Below are 17878 nucleotides of genomic sequence, written 5' to 3'. Positions count from 1 at the left end.
TCCGCATCTCTACAATTACATTAAATAATATTTTTTTTATATCTTTTACATTAAAAAAATCACTACCTTTTATAAAAAATCACTACCTTTTCTCTATACACACTATAATTTACACTCATAACCACACCCTATAATTTACAAATCCCTCTCACATAATTATAGAGGATAGGTTGAGAATGCTCTTAAATCAAACTCCAAAATCCGAACTGAGAAGAATGCAAAACACAATACTTGCATCTTTTCTTTTCTAAAAGAACCGAATATATAATATAAGAAAAATAAATTTTAGATTAATCTTAGATTAGCAAAATGATGTAGTGGTCTAGCGTTATAGTGTTTAAAATGAGATGATGGGTTCAAACCCTTCTAAGTGTAAGATTAAAAGGATTTTAAGTAGAAAAATCGGTTGTTCAAAACAGAGATGGAAACGTTAATTGATATTGGATGGAAGAGAGTACAAAATTTAAAGAAAATGTATTAAGTTATGCAAATACACAAACGACAAAGGAATAAAGTTTATGGACTTGATTTCATGGATTTGTAGGAATAATATCACATATACGCTTTTCATTGTTATAAGTAGCACGAAAGTCTATTATTTCTTCACCAGATAAATAGAAATAGCTATGATGAATGTACTTGAACACGAGCATCCATTGAGGCTCATTGATTTGCAGGTGAATAATGAAGGTATAGAAGAATCTGAGGAGGAGGAGGAGGAGGAGAATGATGAGGTTACGCAAGATGACTTTGTGTGTCTTTGTAATCGGTGCGACTAGAAAATCAATGGGTACCACAGGTACTACTATAACTGTACAGATAATTTATGTGACTATTCTCTTCATAAATTCTGTGCAGATGTTCCAATAACATTAAAGCACACATCACATTCTCATCCTCTTATCCTAACACGCGCAAGTTACAGTTGGACGTGCTATAACTGTGTACGCCCAATCAAGGCTAATGAAGTAAGTTATGCATGTCCTGATTGTTTATTCCAAATTGATGTATGTTGTGCCACGGAACCAGACAAAAAGTGGATCCATCATCCTAGCCACCCACACCCACTAGTGCCTCTCATCTACAATCCTATTTTATGTTGCTGTAACGCTTGTGGTGAAAAACATGAAGGGATATTCTTTCAATGTACCACGTGCGCTAACTTTGCCATACACACTGATTGTGCCTTTCTACCAAAGCGTTTGTTAATTCAACAGATTACGAATGACATTTTCCATCATACGCATCCACTCACCCTTTCTTATTCCTTCCCAGAAGAAGAACAAGATGCTAAATACGACCCTAAATGTAGGATATGCCGTCGTTCTTTTTGGAATGATACTGTTTGGACTTATAAATGTGAGAAGTGTATTTACTATGTCCATTTAGCTTGTGCAACAGCAACCGATGTATCAAAGAGCGAGGCGTTCATGTCCATCTTGTCTCATCGTAAGTAAACCTTTCTGTAAATGATTTCTTCCATTTGGCTATTCTTTAAGTCATGCAATTGAATAAATTGTACGTTTTTATTTTAATCTTTCAGCAAGAGGTCAAAATGTTAGGAATTTTAAAGATGCCGATTATCCTGATCTTTTTCATCTACCATTTCCTGATCAAACCTACAGCATACACAAGCAATTATTTTTTGAAGAATCTGGGCCTACAAATCATGGAACTAACAAGGTAAGTCTACAGCATACCAGCAATCTTAATGAGCTAGTTCTAGTTAGGAGATACCACATAGATTTTGAATTCTTCTTAGAGACTAGTTCGTTCATGAAGTGTTATAACGCAATGAAAATAAGAGAACTATTATGCAATGGGTGCTTGAGGCCAATCACGGAGTTGCCATTTTACAAGTGTGGGGCCGATGAATACTATGAAAATGAGAGTTGCAACTTAGTTCTTCATGAGTGGTGTACTCGACTACCAACAAAAGTAGACAACCACCCAGGTTACCCACAACACACCAGCCACCATCATGAGCTAGTTTTAATTAATACAAAATGCATAGATGGTGCAAGCTCCTCATCAGAGACCATTTCATCGATGGCGTGCCATAATCCAATGAAAAAGATAGAGCTATTATGCAGTGCATGTGTGAGGCCAATCATGGAGATGCCATTTTACAAGTGTGGAGCCACTGAAGATGAGAGTTGCAACTTTGCTCTTCATGAGTGGTGTACTCGACTGCCCACACAAGTAGATAACCACCCAGGTCACCCACAACATACCCTCGTTCTAATGTCAAATGTCCCAGGTATGTTTTTTAACATATTTGATTGTGATGTTTGTCGCTTAGCTTCCAACGGATATGCATTTGGTTGTGTCGAATGTCACTACTACGTTGATGTCACATGTGGGCTTATACCCGAAAAAATCACACATAAATCTCACCCCGATCATCTTGTAATAGTTAAGGAGATTCTCTTTCGGTATAGATGTATCATGTGCCTCAACCCTTTTAATTTTACCACACATTCACCTATATTGGGTTTTAGTTGCCGCATTTGTGATGTACACATACATCCAAAATGTGCTCTGTTTTTGCCTGAGACAATTAGGCATGCTTATGACCAACATCCCATGAAGTTGAGTTACCTCCCAATTGAAAACCACAAGAGTGAATACTTTTGTGAAATTTGCGAGTGCGGATTGAATCCTCATTTTTGTTTCTACCATTGTGACAAGTGTGCTCAATCGGTGCATTCTGCTTGTGCTCCTTCAATACTTTGTTGTGAAACAGAAACCTTTAGCTCATATCATTTAAGCAGTGTTCATTGGTTTTTAAATGTCAAGTTTGGGAGTATTCAAAAGATTCGTGGTCACCCCCATCCTCTCTCATTTGCTCAAGCACTATGTGTTCTTTCGAATTGCAGTGCACGATGATATTTAAGTGTTTCGAGTGTAAGTTTGCAATTCATTACCACTGCTTGAAGCAAAACCGATGGGGCTTGTGGAGGTTGTGAAAAACAAATGCTCGTGGTTTTTTTTTTCAGTTTCACTTCACCGCTTATTTCTATGTACTTCCTCTGTTTGTGTGTAAATTTGATGTCTTGTAATTGTTTCGTGATTCAAAGATTCATTACTTTTTTTTATTTTGATGATATTGGATGTGTCGGAATCACTAAATAATAGTAACTAGAACTTAGACCTGCGAGTTGCGCCGGGTTTTGACGAAGGTAATGTTTAGCCATATGTATATTCCACTATAAGCTATAATTTGAGTTCTTACAAAAGGAGTTAAGGTTTGCTAACATCTAGGTACGCAATAATGCAGTCGTAAGTTGCATTTAGTCAAAAAGTCTAGAAGTTTAGTCTTGTGCATTTTAGTAGTTTACAAACTGTAAGCAACTATTGACTCCTATTCAAAAACCAAAGGGTTTGTAGCCCGTGTTAGTCGGTAGTCAGAAGTCATCAGTTGTTTCATTCTCGGGTCACCGTCGCTTGAACCTGTCTAAAAAGGGTTCTGTAAGATTTCCTTTGTTAAAAAATTCCACTTATTGAACATAATTAAGTGAGGCAACCTTATGATGAAAGCATGCAAGCATAATGCAAGCACAAATCCACAAACACAACATATAATAATTGATCAAATGGAACAATCTAATAAATTAAAAGTACACATAACTGATGCTAACAAAAGCAAAAAATGTAAACACTTACCGTAAGCAACTAAGATATAACCCCTAAAGGCCTAAGCTGCTGACTTTTCAAAGCTTGTATTTAGTGAATCTATTTGTTAGATGGTAAGACTCTGTTATCGTGTTAAAAGACAAAATCTGAATACTAAATATAAAGTTCAAAATAAGTTTATATGACCATAAAAGTCAACATGTTCCTACCTGATTTAGAAGTCACCGTAGATTTAATATTGGGGTTCTTATTTTATTCTCTTTTCACCATTATTAACTCCACCATTCAAATTGGTTACTGGTAATTCAACTTAATGTACAATAAACCGACTCAAAATTGAACTTCTTTTATCAACAAACCCGCTTACTATAAGTTCAAAGTTAATGACCTTTCAATCCTTAAAAATCTATTTTTTCATATCTTATTTATTACAGAGTCTTTTTGTGCATCAAATATATAAAATAACTCATTTGATATAGATAAAGGGTTGGGATGCTATACTAACTGACCGAACCCTGAGATGACTGAACTAACCTGGAATAGATGACCGGATCTGTTATATAATGAGCCACAAATCAGTGAATGAGCAATAAGGGGGTAGTTTTCTGTGTTGAGCTAAGCAATCAAAACATGAAAGTTAAGTTGATTATAATAATCACATAGACAAAAAAAGGGGGGGGGGGGCAATCTTTCATATGATATATGATAGAATTAACTGAATCAGTAATAAAGCCCTAACTAAGCAAGTTATATGCTCTTGAAATAATCATAAGAAGCATTCAAGGTAAGGAGGGTTACCTTTAATCGAGGGGAGCCTGAAAGAGTTAAATCACAGTATGAGAAAGGGAAAAGGGGGAAATCGCAAACAAAGTTGGTGGTCTCAATATCAACGGTTCTCATAGGGGATTGCTCAACACTTTTACCCTTTATCTGCCCATTTCCCTATCTATGTGAAAGCAAGAAAGAAGTTTAGCAATCATAGTTTCTCAAAAGTGTTGATTTTTAGATATATAAGAACATTAGATGATAGTATTACCTTCCAATGACCAGCATTAATGTATTGCATATTATCTACACCAATATGTTTATTAATAGCTAACAACTACTTTAGGCTCAGATCATATTCATGGCTGTAATCCCGGTTGCTTGTTTTCAAGCACCACAGTTACCACGTCAAGTTTTCGTCATCATCACCGCCCTATGTACACCCCAAAAATGTAGCACAGTCGTCAAAGCATTATGTCAAACACATCATGTGCACCATACATAGACTCAGAAAACTATCATAGCCTTTCTAAAACCGAAACAGACACACATGCATTTCATCGAACACCTCATGTGCACTGCCTCTAACGTCACAATAAACATAAGGCACTGCAAGTTTCCGCCACTACCGTATGAGAACCCGGCAACGGTCGTAATCGAACCACATGCGGTGGTCATCGTACCTCTGGAACAACCGAAGGCTTACAACATCTTATGCAAACATTAAAATGAACAGTAAAATAGAGAGGAAATTATAAACTTTATATAATAATACTTAACTTTAACTCTGATTTTCAATCTTAAGTTTCATGATAGCATGTGTTGAATATTTCTCTTACCATTAGATAAATTTTTTTAAGGTGATGCAGTTTTAGGTAAAAGAAGTTGTAATTGCAATCTATATTTAAATGTGAAACAACTTCAAGTAAAAAAATTTAACTGTAATATATACTATATTATATAAAACGATGAAACGTATATGAAAAAACAAAAAGGTAAGTTTATATAAAACTTAAGAGTTAAAATAATTACAGGTTTAAAATATATCTTAGTCCTAAATTGAGTCAAGCGAGTCAGCTTGATTTTTAATCAAGTCAAACTCGAATTTAAGATTTCAGTTTTAATTTCGAGCTGAGTTGAGTCGGCGGGGCATTAAGTTTGAGTCGAACTCGAGCTAACCTAGGCTTGGCTCGCTAACAGCCTTTAAGTATTGTTACCCGCTGCATCGCGCGGACATATGACTAGTCAATCAATACGTAAAACACCTTACAAGCAATTAAGCCAACTGTACAGCTTATAACAGCTTACAAAGATGAATAGAAATAATACAACTTAAAAAGCAAAAAGTACAATCTTAGAAGCTATGACAAGTTGCAAATTAACATGTATATATAATAATAAAATTTCAAACTCAATCCAAACACCCTCTAATAATAACATTTCTAGATTTGAATCATAGATTTATTATTATAGCAGAAGGCAAGTTCTTTTTGGCTTTAATTTTCCCACAAATCATATAAATTATGTTAATTCTTAATTTTTTAACGGTCATTTGGATCGCTGATAAGCTACCAACTCACCCTATCATCTTCATTCCACCCTAAAAAAGAAACCCATCATATGTGAGATAACTCCTTTCCAACCTGACCTGTTTTTTATTATTTTTTTTTACAAGTGGGACTTAAACCCAAAATCCTTTCTTTTTATATAGTATTTGGGTGTCTTATCACAACCACTTGAGCTCAGAATTATTAGCAAATTATGTTAAATCTAATGCTCCACATTCAAGGACCTTTAGAAAAATTAGAATGCGCCATCCGACCTTTAGGAAAATGAGAATATACCATCCGAGGGTTGTTGAAATTACTGATGTTCCCTACACTTTGAGGATCACATGTTACAATTTCAAGGTCTTGTCTTGGATCGACCCATTTTTGGGACCAAACTTTTTTTAAACCAACTTGAAACTGGTATCATATGGTATGGTATGCATGGAATGCAGGGTGTTCCAAGAGAGGTCATACAACATATTACTAGTGCAAGACAGTTTCATCACTTACGAGCACCTCAACCCGTATCCTTGGACTAGAGTCCTCTCTTACACATCGATGTCGAAAGGTCAATCAAAAATACTAATGAAACTCAATTCTTAGCTACCTTTACTAGTAAGGATATGTAGTGGGGCCTCCATAGTGAAAGTGCCATTAGTTTATTGTTAACTTAATTAAATTGGACAAACGATGTCAAGCGATGTTTAAATATTAAAATTGTGAAAACACTTTGAAAACTGATAGCTTTTTAAGTTGTAAAACAAATTATAACAAGGATTGGCCACTTTGGGTTTCAGATTCTACAAGAATTATGCAAGAATTATGATTCAACTTCGTTCAAAGGGACATCCTTAACGGAGGTTCTATGTATAATTTAACTTAAAGTGATAAATGATATACCAAACTTAATTAATTCTTAAAGTTGTTTGCGATATTAGCGGTTTTCGCTTTTTTATATTTAGTAAATAAAATAACTAAATCAGCACTCATTGAGGCCCGACATAAGCTACGCCGTGATGGCGTAAACTATTCCGGTGTAGCACTACGCCATAGGAGCGTAGGCTACGCCCAAACCAAAGTCTTGGTTTCTTCTTTCTTCTCGACATGTAAGCAAATTGGTCTTTGTTTCGCTTTTTTAATTATCTCTTCAATCCAAGCCTCACACATGCTTCCTCCTTCACGGTAATTGATTATTCATTATCTTTATGGCTCAGAAATAGCTTGTTTAGGCTCCGAATACCTACACACATAAAACTTAACAAAGTAATCGCATTTGATATACAAAAATAAATAACATACATGATATTTACACTTTAAAATTGCATCTTTTAACTCACTCATCACTTTCCTGACAAAAAAAATATCATCAACTAGTTGGGGCAGGGCAATACAATATGCAACTTTGTCTATGCCCAACATCACTTTTGTTGTTAACAAAATATGCCAATATATGCATGCCTCTTATGAAAACCACCGGGCCGCTGCTAAACCATCCTTTGATATTTAAAAGGAACTATTGATCATGACCTACTTATCCATTGCAATTCGAGCTCTCAACTTCAGGCCTTCACTTATGCGCATTAACAAGAAACTTTTTCGCTCCGTGCCTTCACGGGTGGCAATTAGGTTGGTTGTGATATTTCATTTTTTCATAAGGTTTTGGTGTTTCTTGTTGGAAAATTTTTAATGAATATTAGAAAAATGTGAGACACTTCAAGTACATCTTGTGGGAACCTAATATTCTTGTATGCCATTTATTATTTATTTATTTATACCTCTGTATACATGCTTATCTTAGGCCTTAGGGTTTCGCATGTGGTTTCATCCTCTTTATATGCATAATCTTATATAACGGAAATCATGATATGTGATACACACAACTTGATTTATATTTTAATTTATGTCTATGATTACAAACACAAACAAGTTGAGAATAACAATGGGAAAAAAGTTGCTATTTAATTATGATTGTTCTTTTCTTCTTGGGGGTATTTTGTTGTTTATAATTTGGAAAGTAAAAGCAAAAATTTAAAATAATAAAGTAGATCCACTCCGGTCTAATTAAGGATTTGCAAGAAGAATATGACATGTTTTTCCTTGCTACAAGTAACATTAATTTACATTATGTTGGTTATTTTAATGTTATCGACTATAGATTTTATTATTGGACGTACATGCTTGCGTAAATGCAATTGACATTTTTTTAATAAATGAGTCCAAGCTTCACTAACTTTTATAGAAAAAGTAGTGTTATCGAAACAGAAGATAAATGGGTAACAAGCTACGCCGCTACCCCTTTTGAATTGCTAATGTCTAAAACTGAAGTTTGAGTTGTTCAGATTCAACACAGACTTAGCTTAAATAAACAATTCAAGCTAAATAACTTTGTAAAGCAGAATCTAGGAGCTAAGGTTTTTAATCTGAACTAATATTGCTCTAAATCTGATGCTTAAGTATGATGTAAACACAAAATTATGTTTGTGATCATTCTAGGTATAAAAATATATTCACTTATAAACGTAAAATTTATTTTGCGAAATAGTCAAACGCCTGAGAAATACTCAACTAAAATCTTCTAAACCTTGTGCTTACAAGGATTTCATTTGTAAGATTTGAAACTGATTTGATTTTCATAACATTCTTACCCTGGGTCGTAAGTAAGTTAGTGATATTAAATCCATACATACAATGGTTGTAGAGTGCTTCATCTTTTCTAAAAGAGAAAAGAATATCTTAAAATTAGAAAATCAAAAGACATTTATAATTGGCATCAAATGAATTGTGATTTATGATTAAATGAAGTAAAAGATAATCAAATGTACTAAAGAATAAGGTAGATGCACTTGATTTCATTTAATAAGATTATCACATAAGTGCTTTTCCTTGTTATAAGTAACATGCTAGTCTTAACATTCTATCTTAAACATAAATATAAATCACTATGATGAAGGTATTTGAACACGAGCATCCGTTGAAACTCATTGATTTGGAGGTGAACAATGAAGACTTAGAAGTATCTGATGTGGAGGATGATGATGATCATGAGGAGGAGGACGAGGAGTATCAGAAGTAGGAGGAGGACGTGTTTATACAAGATGAGTTTGCATGTTCATGTAAACGGTGCGACCAACCAATCAATGAGTACTATAGGTACTACTATAAATGTGTAGATGATTCATGTAATTACTCTCTTCATAAATTCTGTGCAGAGGTCCCAACAACGTTAAAATTCATATCACATCCCCACCCTCTCACCCTCACAAAATATACACGACGCTCACATTTTCTTACCCTCCCAGAATACACATACGACTACTCACCCCTTTGGGCATGCCTTTCTTGTGGTACCAAACACAAGCCTTATAAGGTATGTTATATGTGTGTTGGTTCTTTTTGTTACTTCCCCATTGATGTAAATTGTGTTGTGGAAGGGGACAAAAAGAGGATCCGACACCCTAGCCATCCACACCCGCTAGTACCTCTCATCTCCAAACCCATTTTATGTGAGTGTACCGCTTGTGGGATTAGACATGAAGGGATATTTTTTCAATGTATCACATGTCCTAACTTCGCCATACACACTGATTGTGCTTTTCTACCAAAATATTTGTTAATTCAACAAGCTACAAAGTACAGTTTCCACCACAAACATCCGCTCACCCTTTCCTATTCCTTCCCAGAGGCCGAACAAGAAGCTAAATACAACCCTACATGTAGAGTGTGCAATGGCAGTTTTTATTTGAAGGAGCATCTTTGGATTTACAAATGTGAGAAGTGTATTTACTACGCCCATCTGGATTGTGCAACGTCAAGAAGAGAACCATTCATGTCCATGATGTATCAAGGTAAGTAAATCTTTTTGTTTATGACCTCTTCCATTTGGTTATTATTCAGCAGTTGAGTAACTATATTTTCAATCTTTTAGATAGAGGTAGAATGATTAAAAATTTTGAAGATGACGACTATCCTGATCTTTCCCCCCCGCTACCATTTCCAAATCAAAGTTACAGCGTACCACAAATTTTATTTTTCAAAGAAGTTGGACCCGCAAGTTGCGTAAGTCTACAACATGCCAGCCATCATCATGAGCTAATTTTAGTAAATACAGATTACATAGATGGTGCAAGCTCCTCATTAGAAAGCTTGTGTCATAATCCAATGAAAAAGATACAACTATTATGCAATGCATGTGTGAAACCAATCACCATTAATATGCCATTTTACAAGTGTGGGGCCAATGAAGACGAGGGTTGCAACTTTGCGCTTCATGAGTGGTGTACTCGGCTGCCAACAGAAGTAGTCAATCATCCAGGTCACCCACAACATCCTCTCGTTCTAATGCCAAACATCTCAGGCCCAGATGAGTTATTTAACATATTTTTTTGTGCTGTTTGTTGCTTACATTGCAATGGATATGCTTATGGTTGTGTCGAATGCCACTATTACATTGATGTCACTTGTGGGTTTATACCCGAAAGAATCACACATGAATGTCACCCATATCATATATTAAGAGTTAAGGAGAGTGCCTATGGATATAGATGTACTATGTGTCTCCATGATTTTGATATTTCTCTATATTCACCACATTCTTCAGATACACTTCCTCCATGCTCACCTTTGTGTTTCAGTTGCGACACGTGTGAAGTATATATACATCCGGAGTGTGCTTTGTCACTGGCACGGACAATTAGACATGCTTATGACAAGCATCCCATGAAGTTGAGCTACCTACCAATTGAAAACCACAAGAGTGGATACTTTTGTGAAATTTGTGAGAACGAATTGAATCCCCATACGTGTTTCTATCACTGTTACAAGTGTGCTCAATCAGTGCATTCTACTTGTGCTCCTTTAATTCTTTGCAGTGAAACTGAAACCTATTCTCAATATTTTAGCAGCACCTATTCGTTTTTAAAGGTCAAGTTTGGGAGCATTCATAAGATTCCCAGTCACCCGCATCCTCTCTTATTTGCTCAAGGGATTGAGACTGATGGCCAATGCAGCTTTTGTTCTGAGGAAATGCGGTATGAGATAATATATATAAGTGTGGCAAGTGTAAATTTGCTATTGATTACAGATGTTATCAGCGCTTGAAGAACAACCCGTGAAGTTCATGGTCAGTGGTCACTTGAAAATCATGCTGTCGTCCTCTATTTGTTCAATTTCGCTTTACTTCCTTCTTTTATGTGTAACAAATAATTGAGTTCAATTTCACTATAACCTATTGCTTCTTTTATTTTGGTGATCTATTCCCTTCTTTTATTTTAAACCGGCATTGGACTGTTATAATAAAATGTTAATATATAGTTTTAAGTTTAAGTTTTATGTTGGGCTATTGACAAAATCTCTATATGCATCAATGCGAATGAAATTTAGTCAATGCGAGGCTAGCCCGGCCAATTGGTTGAGGCAAATGTCTCTTAAAGAGAAGGTCCGTTAAAACCTGGATAATGGAGTAGTTTAAAATTTATGATACAAAGTTGAGTAAGAATATCATTTGCCGTTTTAAAAAAAAGTGTGAATGGAATTTGTTTAGAAGAATTTAGCAATAAATAAGAATGAAAACTTTTAAAAATAATAACTGCTTTCAATTCTTTAAAAAAGTAGCAATCTTTTAACTATAGGGTTTATGTAATGCTCTAATCACACATCATTCAACCACTGATGATTTTCTGTTAAATTTCCAACCTTAGTCCATGTCAAGTAAATTACATGTTATGTTTCTCCTGTTGACCCTTGGGTAGAAGTTTAATTAATATGGTGATGGGGTGCTCATGACACAGCTTAATGCATTGCCTTCAAGCACAATTAACATTGTAATATTTGAACACCTACAAATAAGATAATAACAGAAATACACATAGTTTATGCTAACATCTTTTTCGTTGTCAACATGAACTAGAAGGAATAGTTGTATTCTTTTTGAGCCCATATATCTCCCTACAAACATGTTATTGCTTATGCTTGCTGCACTCGTGTTGTCGAGTATAGGGGTTAGGAATCAAATGCGTGAAACTAGGAGTGGATTGATTGAAACATTTGTAATATTCCAGTTCGTTAAATAGGCGAACACGAATAGAATGAAGGATCGATCTATAACACCTATGAGGCTGTAGCTCTATAAAATTTGCCTTCAAACACACTACTAATCTACTATATATAGTCTTAGTGCAAGTTACATAGAATTTTTATCTGTGTTTATAACTATTCCATATAATAGATTGAGAATCAAATCATCAATTTAAATCCTTTAAAACGTAATAGGCAGTTCCCTCCTTTATGTTCATAATCTTGTATGATGAAAAGTTTAATGATTTGATTTGTCTCTGGTTACAAACCACAAAGGCACAAACAGGTTGAGAATATTGTATCATGTAAATTGATATAACACAAAAGATTTCTTTTTGGACCGAAAGGGTTAAATGGGCCGAACCACAGGGGTCAAAATAGTAATTTACCCTTTTTATAAGAATGATTAGAAGAGAGCCATACATGCATGAGATTTTAACAATTCATATGCTTTTTTGGTTTTTTCCTTTTAATTTCATCGTTTGCTGGCAATGCTCTTCAAGCACAACATGGTAATAAACTTTCTTCTTAATACATAAACACCCGAAAATAATATAATTATAGAATACATATAATTTATCCTAACGCGTTTTTTGTTATTGAAACGAACAGGAAGGAACGTTTGCACAACTGAAGCTCTGGCAGAGTGCTTCAATCGCTGTTGTATTCTTTTTGAGCCCATACATCTCGCTGCAAGCAATGTTATTGTTTATGCTTGCTGCAGTCGTGTTGTCATTAGTCGGATTTCTATTTCTCGTGCTTAAAGTGGAAAAGGTGTTCTCCAATCGTGCTTCATAAATCTCCACCGATCAAAAACCGGGTGCTCATTCTTCCTTTTTACTTCAGTTGTTTATTTATCTTTTTGTTCACTTGTGGCAACTGTTTATTTCTCTTTAAGCAGTTATATTTTACATGTGATGTTTTGACATGCTTGCCTATAAATGTGTTGATTTGTGTATGCTTATTCGTCTTGAATCAAAAAACTGTAAGCAAAAGTGATCCTGTTTGATTTAAGATGCTTGATGTATAGCTTTATAGTCTAATAAAGTTACATAATAAGTAACCAGCCTTCATATATTTCAAATAAAACATAGACCAAACCGCATTACAAGGAAAAAAAAGTTAATAATATTAGGTGTGAGTTGACTAGGTTTTGACTGTAGTCCCAGAGCTTCTTGGCCAATTCGGGATCAGTTGCGAAGTTGCTTGCTGGATACTCATTGCAGTCCAGAAAGTATTTCCCAGTCACCCCTTTTAGGTCCGGGTGCACTGCTACATAGCAACTCGTAGTCGCACCCTATACGCAATACATAAATTATTAAATATTTTTTAAAAGAATTGATATTTGCGGTTTTTTTAAAGAAAAAAAATACCTGTGGAACAGTTTTCCAGAGGAGAAAAGTGAACAGCTTAAAAATTCCTGCCAAAAGTCATACAAAACCATCACCAAAATCTTGTTTTGGACAATTTTACCCTCAAATTATATAGCCTTTTATTTATCTTTTCGCATAATATGAGGGTAAAACTGGAAGAAAAATTAAGTTTAAATGGTGTTCGAATCACCTCAATACAATCTTGCAAAGAAAAGTGTTAGTATACTTACTTATACGAAGGAACGAGTGTCTCATGAGGTCTGTCATTATCAACCCGGGGTGTACCGAGTTAACTGTAATATTAGCCCCTTCTTCCTGCATTACGATTTCGAAACAAATGAGTTCAAGTGAAATTATTGACAAAGTGGAACATAAATAATAAATACCTTTAGGCGTCGAGAGAGCTCATTCGCATGTAATATGTTGGCTAACTTGGACTGGCCGTATGCTTTTTTCTCAGAATAGCTGGTTTAGGATTATACAAAATTAGTTAACTTAATTAACCAACGTTATAAAATAAATATCGATGGGTTACCGTTTACCTATCTTTATCGTTGATTTTATCAAATATGATCACTTGTTCATAGGTGTAGCGATGAGCTATGGATGATAAATTTACAATTCTACCCTCGATTCCAGTAGTTGCAGCGGTTTCCTTCATCTTATCAAGTAATAGGTTTGTCAAGTGAAAGTGACCTGAAAATATTCGTTTCAAGTATTTAATATTTGACTTAGTAATAGTGATATGGATTTAGTGGCTTACCTAGATGATTGGTCGCAAATTGCATCTCTATCCCGTCTTGTGACAGTTGGTAGGGGCAGAACATAACACCGGCATTGTTTCTGCACATTTAGAGGTTTCATTTTCTTATATAAACATATCTGATAAACTAGCTTCGACTTTTAATAAAAAAATGACGAGAAGTAAGCGATTAATGGAAAGATTTTGAGGGCTTACATCAGGATGTTGAGTGGAAGATTAAGAGCGTTGAAGGTACGAACAAAGGCGTTGACCGAGTTGAGAGATGAAAGATCAAGCTCGAGAACATCAATCTTAGCATTGTCATTGTTTTTAAGGATGACATGTTTGGCTTCATTTGCAGCAATGGTGTTCCTTGCAGCTATGATCACATGAGCTCCTCTCATTGTTAATACTCTTGTTGTCTCTAGCCCAATCCCACTTGCTCCTCCTGCACAGCCACATACATCTTCTCATTTCCCTTTTTTTTTTTGGTGAAGCAATTTTTTTAAAAAACAGGCAAAATGAACAAAATAAAACAAAGAAGTGAACTCAATTCGATACTCTTTTTATTTCTTATTAAACGGGCATCTTTTATTATGGAAATCTTAGTTATTCTTAGCATAATATTTGAAAATGTCATTGTTATCTCACTCAAACAAGCATGAAACGTGTATTTGTCCACAGGACGAATTGTATACGTATTTATTGAAATAATTGTTGGGGACTCAACTGATAGATACACAAGCATGATAACTTGTATGTTGTTTTATATCTCCATGAAGTTAGGAACTTTTACTTGCGTTGTCTAGTAAGGTATACGTAGAGAACATTCGACATTATGTAAGACTATACACAAAAGATCCTTCTATGGTTCTTGTTAGCGCTATGTATCTCATCCCTAGGAGGTCTTCCTAGCAGCTATTTCGAAAATACTCAATATATTATGGTGTGATTGACGGTCATGGCTATATTTCTTGGTTTTGATAGTCCTTGAAAGCATTGCTACTATCTACTATTATATTATTATATAAAATAATCAAGTAATTAATGATCAGGCGAAAGCAAGAATTAACCGTCAGAATTATAGTTCCTCTTGAAGATCAAACAATTCCATAATATTAAGTATAATGTGTGTGTGATGACATCTACTATACCGGGAATGTTAATGAATCTGATTATCGCGGTTGTTCAGATACCCTTTTTTTAGCTTTTAGGATCCGTGTTTTTTTTCAAAATCCCTCTTACTAATTGGAATAAAAGAATTATAACATTTGTTCCTCCCAAAATGATAATGAGCTTGAGTTATGAACTCATAATCTATAATATGATGATAAAGTGCGGATTAAACTCAATACAAGCCTGAAAATCATATCTCATAGTGAACCTGAATACAACACGAGTTTTTGCTACTTGACATGGACACAACTTGTTTAACCCGAAATTTTGTTTTGTTTATACTTTTACATATTAATACTTCAAAACTGATAATAATAATAATAATAATAATAATAATTATTATTATTATTATTATTAGCTAGCATGTAAAACATTAAAGCAATGAAACTAATCCTTTTCATCTTTTAAATTTTGGACGTAGAATGCTTAATCACTTCAAGTTATGAATTATGATATAAAACACGTTTTATTAGATAAATAAATATAAAGTGAGCCCGCATGTCAATTCGAATATAGCCGTTTAGCTAAACGTGTTCAGGGTTTTGACTCGAAACCGTCTTGATTATTAAATTTAAACCTAGGAATTTCATATTAGCTTAGTATTGACTTATTCCTTGAAAGCCAATCCTAGGTAAAATGTATACTATTTTGTTAAATTTCAAAAAGTTTAAGCAATTTACTAAAAGGAGTTGATCATGCTGGCTGATGAATCTTGATGATGGTGCACGGTGGTGACAACGTGGTTACTATTGCAAGCTTTGGGAAACACAAACCATGTCTACAACGTGAAAGCTCTAAAAAATAATATTATAATGTTTTATAAAGTAAAGTTAGAAAGTAGCCATATAGAAAAAAGTCAAAAACTATTTATTATGACTGCTAGGATTAAACTCGCACGTTGCGATGGACACATAAGTTTTTCGGTTTCGATGCACTCGCTGTAGTAAATAAAAACGAAAAAGAAAGAGAAAACCCAAAAATATTTTCGTAATATAATCATAAGGGTGTTGAGTAACTCGAATTATGAATAAATAGTAAACGAAAATAATAAATTAATAATATACACACCCTGCTATAATAAATTTGAGGATGACGTGATTATCTTTTTCCATTAGGTACACCTTCATTTTTGTAGTTATTACATATACATGTAATTTTATAATGAAAAAACAATTATATAATTAAAATTCGTATATTGAAGCGAATCAATTTAAAAACCACAAATTCAAACATTCAAAACCTGATGTTAAACTCACTATTCGAATTCCAGGTTTTTTCTAGTACGATTCAAATAAATAACACCCCAAATTACTTTTATACTATACAACTATATTTACTTTTTTTTTTTTAATAAATTTATTGATTGTTTATTGGATTACATTGAAACAGAAGGCAAGCGGACAATAAGCTGCGCCGCTACAAATCTTATAATAATAATAATAATAATAATAATAAGCTTATTACTATAATAGGGTCGTATCAATTGATGTATACGTTTTCCATTGCGTCACGAAAATGTTATTTTTTTTCTTTTAATTAAACAGTATTTACAATAATTATATATATAAGTTAGTTCATTCATGATTATTCTATGATTCCATTTTCTTTCCAACTTCTATCTTCTAAACTAGAAACACATAGAGATACATATATATGACAATAACACATACAATGAAGCATCAATTCTTATTAATATATATCATCAAAATATATATGATGCATGCGTGTATAAATACTGCATATATACCTGTGATGATAATAGTGAGATTGGAAGCATCAACTGAATCAGTGACTTGTTCAGCGGTGGATGATGATCCGAACCCGCTCGGTCCCAGCCATCCTGATATCAACGATAATATTCCCATATTTGTGTATATGTTTGTGTTAGAGAGAGAATGGTTAGATGAAATATGTAGATATATATGCATAGTTTGATATCATGTTATATGTATTTATATATGTGCACGGAAAGTAGAGATAGTATGACGATGGGTTTGAAAGAGTGGGTGTCAAATGCATGATAGTAAAGCGGTGAATTTATTACAAGTAACAAACAACCAATTCTCATACATTTTTAATTCTTTAAATATCAATAATCGTTTGTAATTTGTTTAAAACAAAAGAGTACTCATGAAACGTATATTTTAAGGGTGTGGATTAAAGATGGTAGCGCACGCCGTACAGTAAAGGTGAGTTGGCACCTTGCTATCGGCGGAAACATCGTCCTGTTCTGTTAATAAAATAAATTAAAGAAAAAAAAGATGGTAATGCATGGTAAAAGTGAGTTGACACCTTGGTATCGGCGGAAACATCATCCCGTTCTATCAATAAAATATATATAAATAAATGTCAATGTACAATACAAGTAATCTATATTCTCTAATAAAAAATTACAAGTTTTGCCAGTTGTTACTCCCATATTAAACCTCACAATTTTTAACAATTTTATAATAGTAGAATAATATTAATCATTCTTAAAATTTATGCTTCAAAATTTGTTAATTTAATATTTACTTCCTATTTTTTTTTTCAAATATTTGATATTTATAATAATCTTTTACTTT

At 34.0% G+C, this 17878-nt stretch overlaps 1 protein-coding gene across 1 annotated transcript; it reads right to left on the bottom strand.

The window, feature by feature from the left end:
* Positions 1–13128: 13128 nt before the first annotated feature.
* On the bottom strand, positions 13129–17179 carry LOC143620985 (short-chain dehydrogenase TIC 32 B, chloroplastic-like). The gene is made up of 8 exons (XM_077092554.1): positions 17062–17179; positions 14355–14586; positions 14160–14239; positions 13939–14092; positions 13783–13861; positions 13627–13711; positions 13397–13443; positions 13129–13320 (listed from the first exon to the last, which is right to left on the bottom strand). Exons 1-8 carry the CDS (start codon positions 17177–17179, stop codon positions 13129–13131), a joined length of 987 nt encoding a protein of 328 aa, XP_076948669.1.
* Between the last annotated feature and the right edge of the window lie 699 nt (positions 17180–17878).

This window comes from Bidens hawaiensis, unplaced genomic scaffold, assembly GCF_021521415.1.
Source record: "Bidens hawaiensis isolate Kalapana, Puna unplaced genomic scaffold, B.hawaiensis_p1.1 tig00000055_1, whole genome shotgun sequence".
Taxonomy (NCBI): Eukaryota; Viridiplantae; Streptophyta; class Magnoliopsida; order Asterales; family Asteraceae; genus Bidens; species Bidens hawaiensis.
Note: the sequence above shows the minus strand (reverse complement) of the source record. Positions and strands in the feature narration are given on the sequence as shown.